The 22939-nt window shown below is 38.9% G+C and overlaps 1 protein-coding gene across 2 annotated transcripts in view; it reads right to left on the reverse strand.

Moving 5' to 3' along the window:
- Positions 1-19551, reverse strand: part of arhgef7a (Rho guanine nucleotide exchange factor (GEF) 7a) — a 36107-nt gene extending 16556 nt beyond the window's left edge. Inside the window, exons 1-6 of one of the 2 annotated variants that reach the window (XM_032567707.1) lie at positions 19351-19535; positions 18894-19177; positions 12024-12107; positions 3647-3731; positions 3369-3502; positions 2972-3173 (exon numbers count right to left, since the gene is read on the reverse strand). In XM_032567707.1, coding sequence (XP_032423598.1) covers positions 2972-3173; positions 3369-3502; positions 3647-3731; positions 12024-12107; positions 18894-19058 — 670 coding nt within the window. In that variant the 5' untranslated portion in view covers positions 19059-19177; positions 19351-19535. Of the gene's footprint in view, positions 1-2971; positions 3174-3368; positions 3503-3646; positions 3732-12023; positions 12108-18893 lie in introns of both variants that reach the window. The other variant, XM_032567708.1, reaches the window with a different exon arrangement.
- Between the last annotated feature and the right edge of the window lie 3388 nt (positions 19552-22939).

Genomic DNA, 22939 nt, shown 5'->3' on the forward strand with positions numbered 1-22939 from the left:
GTTGGTTCCAGATTGCAGCGACTTCTTTGAAACTTCCTCAACAGGCGCCTGGGCAAAGTTTATTCTATCCATTTGCCCATGAATTGTTTTTTTTTTTTCACTCACTAACCTCATGGTCCCTTGTGAGGGTTGAATTATACGTCTTGTTCTAGTCCACATATGCATGCTTCCTGGCATCTTCAGTTACAAGAGGACAGCTTTAACCACGAGTGTTCACACCCAACAATAAAGTCCATCATAAATGAACTAATCTCTGTTTACCAAACAAACATGGAGCTACAACACAGTCAATTGCTGCTCTGCTGCATGAGTGGAACATCAAAAAAGGAAATTAAATCTAATCCGCCCTGTGTGGATTGTGTTTGGAATACTAACAAATGCAGATAAGCATATCTCAGACCACTTTTGAAGAAGGCCTAAATGAAAACCCTCCTCATCTCTGTTTCGGTGCAATCATACAGCGCACAGGAGACGATGGAGCCAGGGGCAATAGATTCATTTGTTGTTGGTGTTGTGCATGAACACATTCAAAAGCAGCACTTTCATTGTCTGCCCTATTGAGAAATTAACTCATCACAAGCTTCAGCTTCCATATGCAGAAAATCATCACATCGTTTTCTCTTGAAGGCGAGAGATTGGTGACTGTTGTGCGATTGAGACTCATTTGCACATACAAAATCTATGGGCAACTTCTATTGCTAATACACATGCCTCTCCGCTCACTAAAACATGCTGTTGTCTGTGAGCCTGCTGAAGGTAGTGGATAAAAAAGACCAAGTTTTGAAGAAAAAAAAACAAAAACAAGCACAGGATTTATGCTTTAACTTAATCTTGTCACTTTAAACGTTGCTGTATGATTAGGCCTGTCGCGATAAACGATAAATCGATTAATCGTACGATAAATTAAAACTATCGACGTCATTTTAATTATCGGCATTATCGTCTCTTCCGGCCTTTTTCTCTTTCTGTTGATGACACCGAATGAAAAAAGGCTCAACTCCGGTGCTCTCCACTGACCCTCCTTTCTCATTTCCTTAGTGTAAAGCCCAGCGCACACGACACGATCTTAGAGCTGTCGGCCGATTGTCGGCCCATTTTTAAAACCTGACAGACCACACATTAGCCGACAGAAATCCTAGGTATAACGGTTCGATCGGGTTCGATCCTGCCATGTGGTGTCCAACAACGGGCACAAAATAATGGCTACAAGTTCAGTTAACTAATTTTAAAACCAGGCATTAATCAATGCTTTACTACAATCTACCTGCAATGCATGTGGCTAGTGTCAGCGTAAAGTCCTGACTGAATGAAAATCATTATAACCTATTTACGTCACGTTAACGAAGAACAGCTGAAAAGTTACCGGGTTTATCAACTGCGGTAGCAATTTCGCTCCAACTCCTCCTCTTGTCATTTCTATATTCTTTGCATGTTGAATAAACATTAATGTTGTTTCCACATATCATCTCCAATGTCCGCTGGACTTCGGGTTGCGCCGTTTCAGCTGTTTGGGATTCCCAGATGTAATTTCCCCTCAGAAAACACAGAGGAGAATCCGCGCTTTCTGATTGGCTACCTGTTACATTCAACAGGCTGCGTTAAGATCCCAGTCGGGGAAAATCCCTGATTTGGATCGGAGCGGCAACGACGATCTACCGTAACACACCACACAATCTTAGAAAGACCAACGTTTTAAGATTGTCTTAAGGGGAAAAATAGCAGCAAAAAATCATGTAGTGTGAATTATTGCATCAGGTAGTCGATGTGCCCATCTTCTCTATTTAAATCTAATTATTACTGAAGGGCAACATAATATACAGACTTCATAATCTGCACTCTTTTGGTTGAATGCAGTATTTATTTCCACTTTGTCTTTATGTTGTTTAGTTTTTATCAAGTACATTTTTTGTTAATGGAGACTGAGAATCCATTTTGTTTTTGGTTGTTTTGTTTATTTTGTTTATCAGCTCCAGTGTTAAATATTCTTTTGAAAATAAAGTGTATCTATCTTTGGCAGGAAATCACATGCATTATTACGTCATTTCCATTAAATCAGTGTAAAAAGGTCTTCAGACAATATTATCGTTTATCGCAATAATTTTTTGAGACAATTAATCGCTCAGCAAAATTTGCTATCGTGACAGGCCTATGTATGATCATCATTAAGGTAAGTATAACATGAATAACAGCACAGATTATGAGCAGCTGTCACATTGGGATTGTATGAAAGAGGAACACCACTGCTGTCAGTGTAATTTAACCTTAACCATAACTTTGTAATCATTTATCTTACACATTATTATGCACTTGTATTGTTGTTTTGTATGTAACTTTAATGATTTTATATAATGTTAGAACAGGTCTCTCTGGAAAGCAATAATGCAAAATAGTAAAAATATTCAAAATCTAAAGAAGAAAGCATTATTAGGAACTAATCCAAATTAAAATGTAGTTTTTACATGTGCCCTCCTCCTGACACATGTAAACAAATTACAATTTGCAAATTACATATGTTAATTTGTGCATGACATCATTATCAGAGTATTTTTACGACTTTATTCAAAAAACATGAAGAAGCTACAGTACGATGTTGAGAATGTGAATTTCTAAATTTTTAGCAAGTGAACTATGATTTGTTTGAACTAAATGATGAACTAGTTCTGCTGGACTTTGTTCTACCGTAGATCAGTACAATGTTTCAGCTTTGCATTCGACTCCTCCTGGTATAATGTGAATTTTGTTTCACTCCAAATTAGAAGAAACCTTCAACTACAGATCCCTGACTGCTAAACCCCATTTGCATTTGAACATTGCATGGCAAAATATGAGCGTTCTCTCAGAATATAATTAAATTATCATCATAACAGGACATCCTAATTCTATTAAGCAGCTGGATCTGCATCTTCCCCATAATTTCCAATCAGGACATAATCATTACCCATATCTTTATGTCTGATCTTGTGGTACCTACCAGAGCCTTTGATTTCACGCACATAGTTGCTAGGAAACCACCCAGTCTTGCCGTTGAGTATCCCCTCCCACCAGCCGCCCTCCTCCTGACGGGTCACGCTGATGATGTCACCCTTGGTAAAGGTGAGCTCATCCTCGTTGGTCTGCTGGAAGTTGAAGCGAGCCTTCACCAGCAGCTGCTGTCCGCTGTTTTCTGACATGTCCTGAAGAAGTGCCAAAATAAAAAATAAACACAGAGCTCATGTGTATTTAAATCAAAAAATATTTTTTTATTATTTTACTTGTTACAAACAGCTGTTTTGACAAACTATTTAATATTTGTATTAAGCTGAATATTAAACACCAAGTTATGAATTTTAATTTTTAAAAACACTTGCTTCGTTGTGTGCAAACCTTACCAGACTTCGAAACTGGTTCTGCAGCAGCTTGGAGGATCGACCCAGCGACGCCTGAGAGGACAGCGACTCGAACGACTTGATGCGGTGGGCAGAAGAGTGTCGGGCGCACACTGAGTCACTCCCCACGCCGATATCTAGACAAATACGGCAGAGCATAAATAAAACAGAGCTGGTATCTGCAGTCAGCCCCCACACACTGCTTTGCAGTTCTTTCATAAAAACTGGCTGCTCTCTCCTCATGTGACTCGCACACACACGGTGCACATATTTCAACCAACCTGCAGTGACTTTATTCAGGGCCACCAGGCTGCTCAGCACCTTGGAGAAGTTCAGGCCCAGCAGAAGGTCACTGGCCTCAAACGGCTGTGGACGATAAGAGGACACAACATGAGCAAATTTAATTTACCTTTGTAAAATAAGATGCCTTATTTTACAAAGGCAGCTGGAGTTTATTCAACACCTTTCACAGAAACAGAATAGGAAACATGCATGCTCAGCAAACCCATGAATTAATCTACATCAGCTATAAAGAGACACATTTAGCAGCGTCATCTTTTAACCCAAATGAAAAGCATTCCCTGTATGCACAAAAGGCTCATGTCAATAATCATGGCTGTATTCAAATTCACTGAGGCTTAATATGTCAGATATCGCAACACAGTAATGACACATTTTTTAAATAGAAACTGAAAGAGCAAGTCAGGTAATTGGTTCCAAACTTAAAGTGAGCTTAAAGTCTACCTTAATCTTTAGTATGTATTTTAGCAAAAAATATACAAATGAAAGAAACAATTGTTTTCATAACTTGTTTATGGGAATAAAGCAAAAGTTTTCATCCCATTTTTTCTCATATTTTGTCACGTTACAAACTCAAACAGCAATATATTTCATAATGTTTTTATGTGACACTTCAACAAAAAATAGCGCATAACTATGAAGTGGAAGAAAAATTATACAAAGTTTTCATATTCCCATATGGCGTTCATTTCTACTCTGCCTCCCTGAGCTATAACTCTTATAGGGTACATCTTTACCAGCCTTGCAAATACGACTCTCTACTTTACAAAACAGCTCAAGATCAATCTGAATGGATGGAGACCACTGGTGAAGAGTCTTGATACAGCTACTAAATTGGATTTAGGTCTGGACTTCAAGTCAATCTTTCTAACACATTGAAATCGTTTTTCACATCATCCTGCTGGAAGGATCCCCGAAGGGGGAATGGAGCTCCAACCCGACCTGCACCACCATGTGGGAAGGAAGAGCTCTATTCACAGGACAGTCTCTGAACGCCTTGTTTTAAATGACCGCCCGTTTTTTAGCATGGGTTTAACTTTGTATTTTCTTGTTTTTAGTTCTTTAAAATGTCGTACTTGATTTTAGCCATCATACTCATGACTCTCACCTTCTCAACCATCAATGTTAGAAGTGTGAAGTCGCGAGTTAGAGCCCAGAGTGTTTTATCCTTTTTAAGTTCTGTACAGTCAGATGTGTTTTTATTACAAGAATGTTCACTCCCGTTTTTAAAGACTTACACCCGGTGGCAGGACTTGTGGCCACGGCCGTCTATTTGGAGCGGCTCCAATGAAAATAAAAATGACGGCGTGGCCATTTTAATAAACAACCCGCACATCTTGGTGAAGGGGAGCACCGTGGTGAGAGAGGGACGAGCACTTTTAGCAAATCTGACTTTTAACGGACAGGATTTTAACCTCTTAAATATTTATGGCTTTAATGACAAACACGATAGGTATGACTTTTTAGACAGAAAAAGAAACAGAAAATTAAAAATGATAAAAAGAGATTTTAGAACCCCAGTAGCTTTTAACCTCCCTCTTGCTTTTATACGGAAATTTTTAGAACATTTTAGACTGGAAGGAGAGGAGAACAAGATCTTAACTAATCATCCTTTTATTATTTCTGTTGTGCAGGACCGGGAAACAGTGACTCCAGTGCGCGGCCTCCTGTATGGAGACGCATCCACCGTTTGGCGCAACGTGAGCCGTCCCGTCCTTCCAAACAGACTCCAGGACCTGTCATGGATGGTGGTCCATGGGATCCTGCCAGTCAGAGCCGTTATCCACTCCCGCGGCATGTCTGCAACGTCCATCTGCCCCCGACCCGGTTGTGGCGCGCCGGAGTCGGTGAGGCACCTGCTGTGGGAGTGCAGCGCTGCTGTGGACCTGTGGGCGAAAGCCGGCTCCTTGCAATTCCCACACTTGCCAGCAAGGGAGGTCCTCCATGGACAGCTAGTGCTGTATGGGGTGAGCCAGCAGAAAATGATTAAAAAGGACTCCGCTGAGAGGTGGCTCACCCCAGCCACCAACAAAGACGCCATTTGGACCTCCAGAAACTTGCTGGTGAGCAGGCGCAGGCAGATGCCCCCCCGTGGCTGTGATCCGGATGGCAGCAGCAAAAAGAGGAACACCAAGGGCTGCAGGTGGCGCGCCAAGGACACAGCCACCAAGAAGAATCGCCTGCGCCTCCGTGGACGAAGGAGCCGGCGCTCCACGAAAAGAGGTCCAAGCAGCGGCGGCCTGGCTCTCCGGGTGAGGCAGGAGGGAAGGAGTTTCAGGGCAGGTTTCCCCTCTGAGCACCAGCGCTGTTTGGAAGGTCGGGACGGCTCCGGACTTGGGAAGGAGTCACCCCGGTCCTGCTCAACTTTTAACACAGAGAGATTTTGTATTTTATATTCTTGTTCTTAGCTTCTTTTAGTCTAAACTGATGAAATTGTAAGTTTTTAAAAATTTCTGCATAATTGAAAAAATGTAAATTTTAAAATGTTTACAGTAACAATAAATACTTTTCGAAAGAAAAAAAAATCCTGCTGGAAGATGACGAAGTCTTTGGCTGCCTCTAGCAGGTTTTCATCCTGAATTGTCTTATTTTTAGCTTCATCCAATCCTATCAACTCTGACTAGCTTTCATGTCTCCACTGAAGAAAACATGCCCACATCCTGATGTTGCCAGAAAAATGTGCCCCATAGGGATTGTTGTTTTCAGTCTAATGTACAGTGTTAAAAAAGACTTGATATGAGAACCTGGTGAAAATGAAACCCAGCAAGAAACACTGCAGAAGTCAGATTTACAGCGACAAGGATCTAAGCCTTAAACCAACCCAGCGTACCAACTAAATAGTCTGCTGAAAGGTGAATAACATGAAAGGGTTTCCACTGCAAACATTACCTTCCCACCACATTTGCTGAACACACAAAAGGTTCACAACAGATGTTTCTCTTTTCTTTTTTCTATTTTTTTTTTTTTTTGCTTGAGATGATAGTAAGGTATTGTATTTACACTTAGAAACATGAAAGTCTTTCTTATTATTATGTTTTGTTGGTGACATGTCTGTCTGAAATAAATTATCATCATCATCATTTTTCTTCACATCATTTCTAGCTCTGGAGAACTTGACTGCGCTGAGGAGGTGATTCAGCCATTCGATCAAAGGGTGTGGTCGTTATTTATATTTCTTAAAGAGAAAATAAAATGGGCTCAAATTGGAGCTTTACATCTAAGAATTGCAGGACACCAGCCCTTGAGGACTGGGGTTGCCCAACCCTTGTCTATGCTATTTTTTAATGAAAAATAAAATTAGTTAAAATTAAAACCACCAGGCCATACCTCAAAAAAAACCAGAAACTGCCTAGGAACAACACGCTTGATGCACTCATATACAGTAAATAGCACAAACAACAAAAAAGACAATTATAAGGAGAATCTTGCTCCTCAGACAGAGAAAAAAATATTACTAAGACAAGAACTGAAACTCACGTTTAGGTATGATTTATCTAGATTAAAACATGAAAAGTGTAGCAAAAAGAAAGAAAAAGATAGTAGTACTGAATGTAGAAATATATATCTACATGATATTCATCACAATTTCCTTCTTTCCTCCCAGTAAGGATGAATGGAGGCGATTGGTTGGGCGTAACTCTCTTCTCTCTTCCTCTGTAACAACGTCATGTGATGAGTTGCTCTCACTTCACTGACCAAAACAAAGTTATGAGTCTCATTCATCTTACACTCAGATATCCTCAGGGGAATGCATCAGTGACTGTGTTTTAGTGGGAGTGTGTCGAGCATACGTAAGTGTTGTATATATATGTTTGTTCAAGAGCTGAATGACTTTTAGCCTTTATCTGAGTAAGTGAAGCCAAACCTAGGGATAGTGAGGTTCCCATTATCAAGATGTTTTCAAAAAGGAGGCTCTTTTAACACAAATAAGATGGAGCAACAGTTCAAACTCTTTTTTTAGAGATGCATCTAGAAATAGGATGGTGACAACAATCACTAGATTTTCCCCCTGAAAAGCCCTGATTAGTGATCTGTTAGTAAGAAATTTAGAAAAATACATTTATTTGTTTTGTTTTTTTGGTCAGTTTAGAGAATGCAACATGTAAAATATATCAATTTATTTCAGGGCTTTTATTCAGAAATTTCATAAAAACTTATACTGTAGTAGCAGGAATTTTTTTTTTTTAAAAAAAGTGGTTTTAATCTAAGTCACCAGGTCTAAAGGTGTTTTAGACATTCATGAAAAGAACAAGGAAACTAATTTCTGATTTTAAGAGAGGTTTCTAGTGTTTTCATGTTTTCAAAGACTTTCAAACATTTTGCTAAAACAAAGAGGCCTGCTGGGCTGTTCCACATATCAAAATTTTTTAAAAGTACAAAAACGCCTGAGGGGCTTCCAAGTTATCCAGGAAAGAAGCACGAGGGGAAAAACATATTTATATTTCTCAAAGAAAAACTTGAGTTCAAGTTGGATCATTACAAAATTTAAGCAACAAGCAGTGAGTTAAATTTGTTTCAGTGGAAACACCCTCAACTTTCCCCTTCTGTATGACCGAGCCAGCTGTTACAAATTTGATTATGGATTTTCCCCAGAACTGAAAAGCGCAAACAATGGATTAGCAACCAAAAGAGAACCATCACTTTTTGAGGCAACAGCGGTTTCAATTAGAAACAAGCTGAAATTAGCAGGTCTGTTGGTAAAATAAACAGCACTCTGTAGACATGTAATCAATACAGATAACACGATTAAACAACAAGCTAGTCTCCATTTGTAAAATAATCTGATGTTATTTTACAAAGAGCAAAATTGCAGGTAAGCTGTTAAGTATTTTGTTTTAGGTTTTGTGGTACAAGTCACATCGACTCAACAATAGCTGGACATGAAAAAGGGCAGAGAGAAAAGAAGAAGAGGACATGCAGCAAAAGGGCTGGGAATGACACTTCTGTCTATTTTAGGAACTCCATATAGATTCGCTATTAGCTTCCAGTAAATGTAAATACTCAACAGCTTTGAATACTGTGGATGGTGTCCATGACTGCCAAACCCATTCTTCTGCAAGTGCTATGCAGATATGCAGAATCCTAAATTCAAAGTAGGATTGCATGCAATCTCTGGGTATGCTGCCTAAAAGTAAAAACATGTTCAGCTTGGTTGAACTGTTGTATGACGATACTTTAAAATGTCTAGGAGCAACACAGACTCTGATATTTCCATGTTTACACTGATAACAGTCCCCACAGTGAGACATTTTTGACCCCTTTCTTTTGTCTGATTTACAAAGTAACAGCAGTTCCTTCTTAATACACAACAAATGATTAGTATTAAAGATTAGTGAGGTAATAAGAATAACTAAGATTACAAGCTTAGACTTGTCTCTTGTTCTCCAGCATCAAGGTGAAGAGCGGCTCCTTCAGAGCAGGTTCAGACAACGGAGGAACACCCAACTCTGACTCATCATGCTAATAATTAGAGAAATGTGTGCTTAACACCATGTGGTTTTAAAGATAAGGGACAGAAAATATACATTTCTGTTCCAAGTTCACATTTATTTATACACAGAAGCCATTTTCACCCAATTTTAAGTCAGGGTCTTAAAAGATGAAGCCAAATTAGTGAAATAGTTTCTGTTTTTTTCTTCTAAAAACAGAAGAATCCTCGATGACCATTTGACCATATATGAATACCAGAGGTGGTGAAAATATGCTTATTTTTGTTTCAGGGAAATAAAATCTGCTAAATATCATCTAAGCTTTTTCATCATGCCAGAAGATTTAGAAATAAATGTGGCTGACAAAATTTGGATACCATTGCAGTGTATGATTATTCCCATTCATGCAACAAAGCAGGACCCAGGAATATTTAAAATTATGTTCATTTGAGATTAAACAGCAAACTGGGAACACACAAATTTGATTGTGGCCAAATTATTGCAATAAAAATAATTTTAGTGTTGATTATATTTTTTAGCAACTGTCAGGAGCCAAGACTGAAACTGCACAAACATACACTAATTTCATATGTCTATAACCTGTATTTTCTCTCTCTCTCTCTCTGCCTGTTTGTTGATGCATATACAGACCATACATTAGGAAATAGTAGTTTTAATAAATTCAGTTACAAAGAACATTTGTAACGACTGAAATCCCAGTCATTCGTAAGATCTGAAAATTGGACATATTAAAATCTGATTTTCTAAAAAAGAAAATACAAAAATACAAGAAATTATACAACTTTGACTAAGGTAAGAAAAATCCCACTTTTTTAAAAATAACTTTGTCACCACTGATGTCACAAGATTTTCAATTTCCAAGGAAGACAAGCTAAAAATTACCAAAGGGATCATAACTTCTCTTGTTTAATCAGTTCTATGACAAAATGGTTCCAGCTTACATGCAATCAGCTAAAATTTTAATATGAACGCTTGGTTTTTATCATTTAAAATTAAGCTGACAAATTCACCAAAGCCAACGATGCAACTGACAGATTTTCTTTGACTTTAGGTCGTTTTGATTGTGATTTTGAAAGGACTTTTGAAACACAGATAAATTGGCTTATCTTGTTTAAGTTTCTTGATGACATTCTGAGAATTTAACTTTGGGAGACAAAGATATCAACAGATATGCTTTTCTCAAAATAATTTGACACGTGTTAAAATGGGATACACAACTGGGTGTTTTCCCACAGGTGATGAAAGATCGGTTTGTAATTAATCAACAGGTAGACGCTTGGGTGAAGGTAACTACCCACAGGCATAGGAGAGGTCATGGGAACAATAAAGAGAACTTCTTATGGTCAAAACTACAAGAGGTTAATAGGTCAGCATGAGCAGCTGCACAAGTGTCAGTCAAAAGACTGAACCAAATATCCAAATTAGATGTAAAACAAATCATTCATTTTCATAAGCAACATATACAAACAGGTAAATTAACTCCACTAACAGGAAGCTGACAGAGCTGTAAAAGTGAAGCATCATTCTATTTGTTTTTCACATATTATAAGCAATTCCTCTTATCTGCCACCAAAGCTAACAGAGGTCGGAGCCAGCAGAGCTCTGACTGCTCATTTTGGCTCTACAGACGGTGAGAGGCTGAATGCCAAAACACAAATTACTGTAATCCTGCTTTACCGACCTCACTAAAAAAAGGTCACACATATCTGATCAAAATCTTGCATGCAAGAACCCATTAAGTGTAAAAGACTAAGACATGACTCCTGTTTTAACAGAAAATTGTGAATCCAGCACTAAAAAGACTATGCTAGCACAAAGGGCACACATTTAGGCAAACTTTGAAAGGATGCACTCCATTTCTCTACGCTGCATTCAACCTGAGGGAACCCTGTGGTTTTCCTACCATCTCTACCAACAGACTTTAAGCCACAGAAGTGGGTCTGAAACTGTACTACGATACCGTTGGTATAAGATAAGCCAGTTAGTTTTTATGCTTATGATGGAGGAGATTAGATATGGAATCACATTGGCAAAAATCTGCAGATTATTTCTCAACAGTGCTTGTCAAGACCTGGCTCTGCAGCACGCCAGAACAAACGCAGACCTTTACCAATAAAATAATCACGCACTGCCTTTGCCTCTCTTGCATTCTGTGTTGTCCAACTTTTAATTTGCATGTTTCACAAACTCAGTGTGACAGGGCTCTGTGCTGCTCTTCTGGCTCAGTGGCCAGAGGCTCTGCAGGGAGAGGCAACGCTGAGGAACACTGAGCTGCATTGTCAGACTGGTTCAATGACCCATCTATGCACTGGCCAATACACAGAGATAAACAACACTCTGTCCTTAATTTGCTTTAGGCTGTGGTAAGCATTCCCATTGTATTTCTATACAGAAACCCAACACATTTCTATTTTGAAATAATATAGGGAGCATAACTAAGTTAGAAAAAGGCCAGTTACATATATAAATATAAAAGTCTTTGTTCACAGCTGTAGGACGGAAGATGATCTACAATGGCCAGAGTGAACTGCTGGTGACAATAAAGCCAAGCATTGCATTAATTCAAAAGGCGTCAACATTACCCAGACGCTTCCAGATATAAGCCGAGAAAAGTAAACAGACCTCGTTTAAATCCTGTATTCAACTAAAATGCAGTAGAACCGCCACTGGTACGGGAAGGCAAAAGCTATCTCAGTCGGGCTTTAGGTGATTGTTCTCGGTAGCAAATTCACTCCTCCTCCCCCTTTTCTGTCAGGAGCTCCGAGAGTCCGCTCCACAACACGACACTTATATCCATCATATCCTCCCAAACATGCAAACTCAACGACTCAGAAAGCGCCTCTTTTCTGGATATGTTGTCCAGAGGAGCGAAATGTAACCCAGCATGTTTTTCAAAAAGTGTACTCACCTCGACGCGGAACGATGTGCAGCCCTTGAGAAACTCCTTTATGTTGCTCAGACACTCGCCGTCGTTCTTCGGTTCTGGATAAATCTGGAACAAAAACAAAAAAGGACGGAAACGCTGAGTATCGACAAAACTGCTCCTCTTCCCGCTGCGGACGAGTTACTGCTCACAACGAGAATGGGAATGTGCTAGCTTTTAAAGTCTCGTTTCGTTTTCAGCACGCATTCTACGGTTTCTGTGTGCATTGGGCCCGACGCTTCTGGAGGCTGCACACAAACCGAGCCGTGGGGAAGTAAAGGAGGCTGGAAGCACTCAGTCGAGGAAATGACGTTGCCAAATAGGGATCCCCCACCGATGATGATGATGATGATGATGGTGCAAGACATTTACAATAACCTCCTTCAAACAGGTAGAAAGAAACAAAATGTTTTCATATATTTGGAAGTAGCAAAATAATAATACGGAACAATGCTTCAAAAATATTTAACATTTACACAGCTGTACTCTAAATCTTGTTTGATTCGCTTTTATTTCCACAGTAGCCCAGACACATTAAAAAAAAAAAACAATAGCTATAAGGAAGATGTGGACATTTTAAAATGAAATGTTTTCGACTCCTTGCAGTTTGCAATTCTGCCACTAGAAGCGTGTTTCTCCTTGCAGGAACCTTTTCAGGAACCACGTTAGTGCAATTTCGATTTTCTCTCCTTTCTCTCTTGATTTGTACTGTAGGAACTAGGGCAAAATCAGGCCCTGCAAATGGCCCTGCTGAGGCGGGATGACGTTTTGTATGCACTCTGAATTATCACTGTGGTGTTTGTGGTGGATAGATCCTAAACATTTCTCACCGAATTAATATCCTCAGCATTTTATATCCTGGTTCATGCTCCTTTGCATGTCAACAGGAGTTCTGTATTTATATTTACAAGCAGAGCATTTCAACCCAGAAACTAGTGCTAAATATTACAGTGTTTCACAAAGTTTACATTGGATTACATTGATAATATCTACCGTTAGAGGAGTTTGTATAAAGGAAGCAGGAACTTTTGCTTTCAGAGGCTTTCTGGAGATAAAGAAAGAGACAAAACATTTTCATTACAGTCTTCTTTTAGATGTAGATTTTTTTTTTGACATTTTAACAAACTAACAAGTAGGGCTGCACAGTGACGCAGTTGGTAGCACTGTTGCCTTGCAGCAAGAAGGTCCTGGGTTTGATTCCCGGCCTGGGGTCTTTCTGCACGAAGTTTGCATGTTCTTATGTGTGGGTTCTCTCCGGCTTCCTCCCACAGTCCAAAAACATGACTGTCAGGTTAATTGGTCTCTCTAAGTTCTCCCTAGGTGTAAGTGTGTGTTTGTGCATGGTTGTTTGTCCTGTCTGTCTCTGTGCTGCCCTGCGACAGACTGGCGACCTGTCCAGGGTGAACCCTGCCTCTCGCCCGGGATGTTAGCTGGAGATAGGCACCAGCAACCCTCCAGACCCCACTAGGGACAAGGGTGCTAGAAGATGGATGGCTGAATTTTAACAAGTAAAAATTGTTTACAGTATTTATGTTTAAAGCAATCGCAATTTCACCAAGCAGTTTTAACACTGCGTTTTCTGTGTGTGAGATATGTGAATTGCTATACACTTCTTCTGGGTAGAAATTATTTTAATTTTGTTCCAGAGCTTAACCACTATGAAATTGTCAGATGCCTGAAGAAAGTCAATTATAATCCCGATAGAAACTCTGTTTTTTTCTTTTCTTTCTGAAAATTAGATTCAGTGCAATTCACTCAAAAGCAACCCTGTCTACACATTTCCACACAGTTTGGAGTGGCAGTCTATGAATTTTAACCCTTAACTACTTTCAAACAATGTGAGATTAATGCTGTTCTTGTCTTGTTTACATAGTTTTAATCAAATTGTGGACTCAGCTGTAAACAGAGACCAGTATCCCCAGACATGTGTGGACTCCAGCAGGAGGAGGACTTACTCAGTATCAGGAGGCATGGACAACATAATTGGCCCAAATTCCAGACATCACAACAGAAACACGCACAAAAAACAGTCTAGATACTGTATATTAAAAGTTCATGAAACTTAAGTACAAGAGGAAAAACGTTCAGGAACCTGTGGTCAAAATTCACCTGAAATTCACCAAATCATAAATGTGACTCCTTAAAGATTTGTTGTGAAATCCAATTTTTTCTTAAATAATCTAGCATGCAAACATCCAAAACAATCTTATTTTATGGAAAAATAGTAACACTGATATGATGCCATTTGGTAGAGAGGTCTACTAATGCACAAATATGTTGCTTGCCAAACGTCATTACACACTTTCCTCAGAAGTCAGAACTGGGAATGACAATGTTCCCACTGCATTTTGGAAAACCACTGCAGTTTGTTCATTGTTGTGTACACTGACTAGATTAAAGAGAATTAGCAAAACAAACCAAAGATTTAATGCATTCATACACTAAGAAAAGACATCCACTCTTAGATGTTCTACACTGAAGGACGAAATGTGGCCTCACTACACTTCATCATCTTTAAGGTGTAAAAACTGTATTAATCTCAAGTAGCTTAAGAGGCTTAATGGTGAAGCCATTAAAGCAAAATGTAAATGCTTTAAAAATTGCCATTGCATGTGTGCTCAGTGAAGTAAATCTAAGGAACAATATAATCTAAGGAGCTGTAAGTCATGGTATAATATTGCTAAAAGATTATTTTTTTACCGTTCATTACAATTTAGCTCAAGTATTTGTGCTGTTCATTGTCTTTTTTTACTAAGTATACTTGTTATAAATTCTGTAATTGTAACAATGGCCATCAATAAATAAGAGGATTGTATTGGCAGCTACAAATCAACTTGTTTCTTCTATTTTTTAGCATAATAATGATACTCCAATCCTCATAAGACGCTTTAAATTTATCAGTAGTGTGCAGCAATGTAGTTTTATTGTAACAGCATAGCCTACAAACATGATAGGCTGGACAGTGAGTAAACAATATTTAGGCTGGATAACATAACAGTTTGAACAGATTTATAATATCAGATCATATTAAAACGAGAGGATACCAATTAGGGCTGAAACGATTCCTCGAGTGATTCGAGTACCTCGATTATTAAAATTCCTTGAGGAAAATGTATCTGCCTCGAAGCTTCGTTAAGTTATATTTTATTATTTAATGCACCGTGTTTCTGCCGGGTTATTACTTGCGTTGAGCGGAGCCCTCACAGTTGTTGATGAAAGCTAAGAGTTAGCAGCATAACGTCCAGTTTTCAAGTTCGGCCTGGGAGGATTTTATTGATTCTGGGTTTTTGTCGTATTTCGAGGAACCAATAAGCATCCTTAAAATGACTGGCGCCATGCCTGGAGCTTTTCTCCTCCCGGAGCTGCTGCCTGGTGGCCGGTTCAGAGCGGATGGCGAGGATGAGCGCTGAAAGTGTATTTATACAGGTGAGCGGATATTAACACTGCGGGCGGCTGTGCATTAGATGATTAACGCAAGTGTAGCTTTACGGACAAACCGGAAATTTAATTTCATATCATCCCAGCCGCAACAAATGGGTGGCGGAGCTCATCGTGACGGCACGTAGCTGGTAGATGAGTTTTTGTGTGCGACGAACGGAGTCAAATCCCGTCGCTAACGTGAACACAAAAGCTATAAATGTCTGGGCAAGGTGAGAGTTCATCTGTTAAACTGACTGAAGATGAATACAAAAGCTGGAGTATAGACATTTTTCATAAGCGTATTTGTGAGCTTGCCTCTTTATTATTGAATTTAATAATATTTCAGATTTTTGTATTACTTTTCTTCAGGTTAACTTAGTGAGCTATTATTGTTACAGGTTGATTTTCTAAACTACAGAAAAGTTATTGTTAAGGAAGCTCAAATGTAAACAAATTGGATTGATGTTGATATCAGATATTAACTCTGCTGTTACGTTAGATTTACCAAGGTTTTATTTTATCTTTTTATTTTATCCGATTACTCGATTAATCGTAAGAATAATTGATAGATTACTCGATTACTAAAATATTTGTTTACAACAGCCCTAATCCCAACATTCATCACTTTTCTAGTTGTTTCTTCTTAACGATGCAAGCAATCATCTAAAGATTTTATTTCAATTCTGTGAAGGATTGTGAAGCTCCAGCAAACCACAATGAAAGGTTTGTTTTTCATGTCTAATCTAACAATAGTTGTCACAAATCTCTCCACCCATCAAGTCAGTTTGAAGGATGGGTGTAATGGAGGAACGTTTATAATGAAGTATATCACTCAATCAGTCTGGACGCGTTACATCACAAAACAGAATAAGCCAAAGATGCACTATTTATGCTGACAGACTTCACGTTATGGGGATGTCAAGATTATTTTCAAAGTAATTCAAGTTAAAGTTTTCTTTATGCTTCTGAGACATGTTACTGTAAGTGGACCACTGTGCTTGTGACATTCTTGGCTATTATCTTTAATTTCATTACCAAGAAACCCAGTTTTTCATTTCAAACAACTTATAATTACAACTTTGCATTTATGATCCGACGTAGCACGATTCACACTCGTGCAAGATGTGACTCAACTTATCACAAAGCATGCATGGTACATTTAGACATCAGTTATCAGTATCAAAGTATATTAAGATTTTTAAAAGTTACAGTTTAAAAATTGTACAAGTCATACAGTTTAAAATCTTTTTTTTAAACGAAGGTTAGAAAAAGTGATGGAGTAACTGGTGTTTTGTTCCAGCTGTATTTTCCCCTAGACAACCTGTTTCTGCACACTGTCAATCAGATAAAAGTAAGCTACATACTAAATACTGCAAAATGTGCAAAAGTCCCACAGCACATACAAATATGTAAAAAACTCCCAAAACAACAAAAGTGAGAAATAGAAAACTGGGAAACAGTCTGTTTTTCAGCGTTTTATGCATTCAGATACTAAAGAAAAAACTTTCAGGTTATTGTTATATGTTGTTATTTTTGCAGCATTAGGTGTAAACGTCTCTTTTCTGTTTTGAATAAAACCAATTCAATTCAATATTATAAACTTTTGATTTCTTTTTTTGTATGTAGCTTGAAACTATAGTACTTTTATTCTAGATTATTACCCAGCGAGAGTCTTATGCTGTCCATCGCCTTGTTAGATCCTACAGTCAATACACCATTACAATGGAGCTGCACAGTGGAACCCTCTTTTGCCTTGCTGCCTTACAGACAGATGGTCCCAGGTTTGATTCTTGATCTAAATATTTCTGCATGGAGATCTATATGTTCTCCATGATGATACATGATACCAATAACATTTCATTTCAGTTCTGTTGATGAATATTGCGATGATGATGAATAAATTACAATTAAAAAAAGTTATCTTTCTATGTCCTGGAGTCTGCTATGATTCAAATGTGTTTCTACTTTGGTTTCATTTGTGTTTCTGTCTGATCTTCTCTTTATTGGTTTTCTTCTCTTTAGTTCATTTCTGTGTTTGCTTCTTGGGTTATTGTTATTTGTGCATTAGAGTTAGTTGCCTTAGATTGTGTCCATCTCTATTTATCTTTCACCTTCCTGCCCACCAGTTTTTCCCCTTCTCAGCTGTTTTCATATCTTCTCATCTCTCCTCTGCCTCTGCTACCTCAACCAACTGTGACAATGTCACAATATCTTCACTCTTTGCCAGCTTCAACCTTTCATCCAACAAAAAAAGTACATCCAGTATGGACATAAAAGATTGCAAATGTCCACCCAACATGCTTAACACACAACTTGCAAGCAGAATTTTCACCCATGACATTTGAAATATAATATCTAATCACTTATTGCTTCCAAGTAGAAACTTTGCAATTGTAATTGAGCACAAAGGGGATATTGCAATGGCAATATATTTTAATTCAGTATTTGTTAGAATGGCCCTATTCATGTTATATTGGCTTAGTCAAAGTCCAGATATTTGAGAAGTAAATTCAAGATTATTTTTGAAGGCTTTAAAATTTACATTCACATACTTCTTCAATCTGATCAGAAGGAACTTGAATGAACATAGATATTCCTGTTTAGCCTGTAGATACACAAATGGTAAACACAAGAAAGCCTGTAGCTAATATTGCAGCAAAACGTGGTTCTGCAGTATAAGTATTTACTCAGTGGTACAGGACATATATTTCAGATTTTAATTTGAAATATATGTAATAATAAATAAATAAACTACATAAATACAATATAACTTTTCTTATAATTCATTATTTGGCACTGCATGGTGTTGAATCCCAATAATTAAGGCTGTTGCGACTCTTGACAGACAAACGCTGCGCTGTTTCTTTAAATTGGGAAACGAGCCATCTCTGCCTGTGTGCACCTCTGCTGTCAATGGCGGCCCATTCTTACTGATGCTCTGTGTACAGATAACATCCTCTCATCCCCTCACTGATCCCCACAGGCCTACAGAATGTGTACCAACATGACATGCAAACCATATATGGTATTATTTGGACGGTCACAGCCGGGGTTATCAAATGCATTTGCATTTTCAGTCGGCGGCTTTCATGGAAAACACCATAAAGCGGCTATTAGATTTAATACTTCCTGGTAATATTAATAAACGCGAAGCAGCCTTATTTATGGCAGATCAATAGGCAGCAGACGAGCGCCTTTCTGTTTTTACACGCTGACACGGGCAACATATGCGCAAGCTGCTACGGTAGACAATAACAAGAGCCGCCGTGACCTACAAAAGAAATTCTCTCATGGATCATTGGACAAAAAGAGAGGCCAGACAACAAACCGCCGCGTCGGTGTCACGGACGTGGACAGACGCGCCGACGGCTTGACAGGCCGGGCGGCTGCCTGGGTTAAACAGAGGAGGAGGAAGAGGGGATGTGTTGCGCTTACGTTCTCCGTGGAGCCCGGGCTGAGCCGCTCCAGCAGCTTACAGAGAACCACCCCATCCTTTAGGGAGCTCTGCAGGAAGGCTTCAGGATCCGAGATGGTCTTCTTCGGCGACTCCAGCACCCCGAGCGTGATCAACCACGTAACCGTCTGTTCCGCCGAATTCATGTCCAGAGACTGTTGCTACAGATCCTTCTCAACAAAGAGGCTGCAGTGGGGTGTTTGACAGCTCACCGCCCTGGTTATGCTGTCATCTGTGCGTTAGAATATCATCAACGTCATTATTCCTTTTAAAAAAGAGAGAAAAAAAAGATGCAGTAGGTGAGGGGGGCCTATGAGAAAGAAGGCAAAGAGAAACCCTCTGTATCTAGGCTGGATGCGGATGATGACGGCTGCTTGTTTTTAAATTTAGCTGGTCTTGTTCTCTCTCCTTGAATGCTCCGTTTCTAGCCCGACTAACCTGGAAAAGCTGTCAGCTGCGGCTCGCTGTGATGCGCTGAGGCAGCGGACCGCATACATATGCGCATCGCAGCCGCTCATCTATTGGATGGTGACATCACAGCCGAGAGAGGACAAGCCAGTCCAACCAGTTGTTGGACCGCTTCAGCTCCCCGTGAATAGGCGGCTTTTGCATGTCCTGCTCTTTTATCCGTTTATTACAGACACGCCGCAGGCTGTGGGTCGCTGTCTGCTCTAAGCGCCGTTTTGTTGGTCAGACATTAGTTCAAAAGTGAGGCACTGCAAAAACACAAAATCTTGCCAAGTATTTCTGGTGTCGATTCTAATGCAAATATCTTATTATTACACTTGAAATGAGACAAAACTAACAAGTAGCTTTTCAACAAGAGCTTGTTTTAAGTAAATATAATTCCTTAATATTGATGGAAAAAAATACTTGTTCCATTTGCAGATTATTTCACTTATATCCAGGGGTAAGCCGGTGTTCTGACTATCTGTGCTACCTCGTCAGATTTTCCTACCGTAGCACAGATAGATAGCTATGTCTATCTGTCGGTGCTACGCGTCTAAAACGTCTTCCGTGATGTTTACAAAACAAAAACAACAGCAGGCTGTGTTAATGTTAACTATTATAATTGGGTAACATTCTTTGACTGACGAGACTGGAGTGGACGCTTGGGAGTTATGCTTAGCATAGCACTGGAACAATTTATATACACGACAAAAACACAAAAATATCACTTCCTTCATCATATCCTATCGGTTTAAAATGAAAAGCACTCGCAGATGTTTGCACTAATCTCTTTTTTTAATACGTTTTGTGGCAGTCTGTTAGCAAATGCAGCGTAACCACAATGTGTCCACCGGATTGCGCAGGTCACTGTACAACTGAAATTATAGGATATGCTTAATATTATACCGATATTAGTTTTAGTATCTCCCATAATATCGCTACCAACATGTTCTATTTACCACACAAGTAATTATCTGTTGTTTTACGGGTTTCTTTATTAAGGATTACTGTTGACAGACAAGATATGAGAGCAACAATGAGCCTCTCCATTAATTAACAGCCGTCACAGCACTGGATTATCTTTGACCTGCTCCAAAATAAATAACCTGGCACAAACAAAATTTTCCACCTTAACTAATTTCTAGCACACAAACAATTATCGCAGCACTTAAGTGCTTCTGGCTTACTCAAATGTTTGATTTATTTCAAACAGGTCTTTAAAAACAGGCAATCAGATGTCATATATTTAACGCAAAAGTTTTCTGTTGCGTTAAACATTGGAGATAAAGTAAAACATTCCAGATACAGTATAGCAATAATGACAATTTAACCTTAACCTTAAACATCAAGGACAATGTTAAGCGCTGGAGATAAAATAAAAACCTGGGGACAACGTTAAACATCCTGGACAACTTTAACACAAATAGTGTTAAAATGTACATTTTCTGTGTGTAACTAATGTCACATATTTTCTACATTATATTAAAACAGTAACTATGGTTGTTTTTAATTCTCTTTCAGGCTCAGTCTTTAGTGTAAAATAGTTCAGGCCGCCCCCTAGTGGATCTAAATAATCCCTTCACTCCTTTCAGAGCCTGAGATTTATTGTTTTTCAGAGAAGAAAACATTTAAAACCCATTACTTTAGAGCAGTAAACTATCATGAAGCATGTTTTCTGATTGCCGGTTCAATACAAACACAAGTTTCAGACAAAATGGGAAGATTTCTGAATTAAAAGTTCTCGTTCCATCCATTTTCCACAGGTAAATCTGTAAACGTAACCATCAAAAGCCAAATAAAAATCTCATGGTATTTCAAAACTCAAAATGCACATTTCACTTTACGCTGACCCAGAAGAAAAGTCATTTCCGACGATGAACTCTTATTCATTTTGCAGAATTTTTTCTGTTGGATAATAAATTAAGGAACAAAAAAAGAAAAAATCAGAAGAGCCGCTTTGGAGCTGAAAGAGCCGAAAGAGCTGACTCTTTTTAGTGATCCGAGCCAAAAGAGCCGGTTCTCTAAAAACAGCCAGAATTCCCACGCTGCTGTGAGCCCCTCTCACTTCCCCGAGCTCAGACAGGTCGTCAGTCACACAGTAACCTGATTCAGAAAACCTCACCTCACAATAATGATCCAGATTTGGATCATTATTGTATTGAAGTACCCAGGGATTACCCTTTTTGAGTTGTCTGGTAGAGACAACCAGATTCTTACTTAAAATATAATTCAAAAAAATTGACAATCTCAATTAATTCATATTAACACCATTTTCAGAGCCTTTAGGAAAAAAATGGGGCCCACTGCATCACAGATCCTCCACCTTACTTAACAATGGACATGCGGTGCTTTTCCCACAGAGCCATGCTTTACATACATACATACATACATACATACATACATACATACATACATACATACATACATACATACATACAGACAGACAGACAGACAGACAGACAGACAGACAGACAGACAGACAGACAGACAGACAGACATCTTAGTATTAGTGTTGTCTGACCAGGTCACAGTCCACTTGAAGTCCCAATAGCATTTAGCAAACACCTCAAGTTTATATTAGTGACGAGGAATGAAACGCTTGTAACTTTGATCAAATTTTAAAAAAAATTAAAGCAAAAATAAATAAAAAGGTGTTTCAGTTACATTTATTTTAAAGTAGGCAACTGTTAGGCAATTTAACACTACACCAGATTGCTAAAAACAGTTATTTCTGGAAAAAAGTCTCATGTTCCCAGGCTGAACTTTCCTACAGGTGCTGTCTAATTGGTCCATGTCAGTCATTGAACGGCTTAGCACCACAATACATTAAAGATCTGTTGTTGTAGCAACCTTCCAGACCTCTCAGGTCTTCTGGTTCTGGTCTGCTCTGCATCCCCAGAACCAGAACCAAACATGGAGTAGCAGCATTCAGCTTCTATGCACCACAAATCTTGAACAAACTTTCAGAAAAACTGCAAAACAGCTGAAACCCTGAGTTCCTTTAAATCCAGACTAAAAACCCAGCTGTTTAGAGTTGCTTTTGAAACATAATCATGAAACATTAACCAACAATCTGATGTGTAATGATGGCAAAATGTAATGTTGTCGACCGTGTGTTCTATGACTTTGTGATTTTGAGCCTTTAAGATGTAAAGCACTTTGAAATGCCTTGTTGCTGAAAGGTGCTATACAAATAAAATGTGATTGTGTGTTTTTTATGGGAACAGATTAAATCTCCTGAAATAGGACAACAGCTTAAGAAAAAAAACACACACACTGTAGTTTATTTCACAATTGTGTGATTTGTGTGTCAGAAAGCAATTCATCTCCCCTCCTAAGATCTGTTTCTTGCCTGTGCAGCGAAAAGTGTTTCTTCTCACAATGGCCACTAGATGGAGCACTTGCTGTGCCTCGTGTATTCACTGACTGCTGACAGGTTGACAAACTCATCTGAACCACTCTACAGATATGAGGGCAGCCAGGCGCCTGTAGAGAGTCATTACTACCTGTGGCTCAGGCGAAACTACATCATCATTTATCATCTTGTGAGATGCATACCGTTGGTCACATCTTCATA

Source organism: Xiphophorus hellerii, chromosome 7, assembly GCF_003331165.1.
Source record: "Xiphophorus hellerii strain 12219 chromosome 7, Xiphophorus_hellerii-4.1, whole genome shotgun sequence".
NCBI lineage: Eukaryota > Metazoa > Chordata > Actinopteri > Cyprinodontiformes > Poeciliidae > Xiphophorus > Xiphophorus hellerii.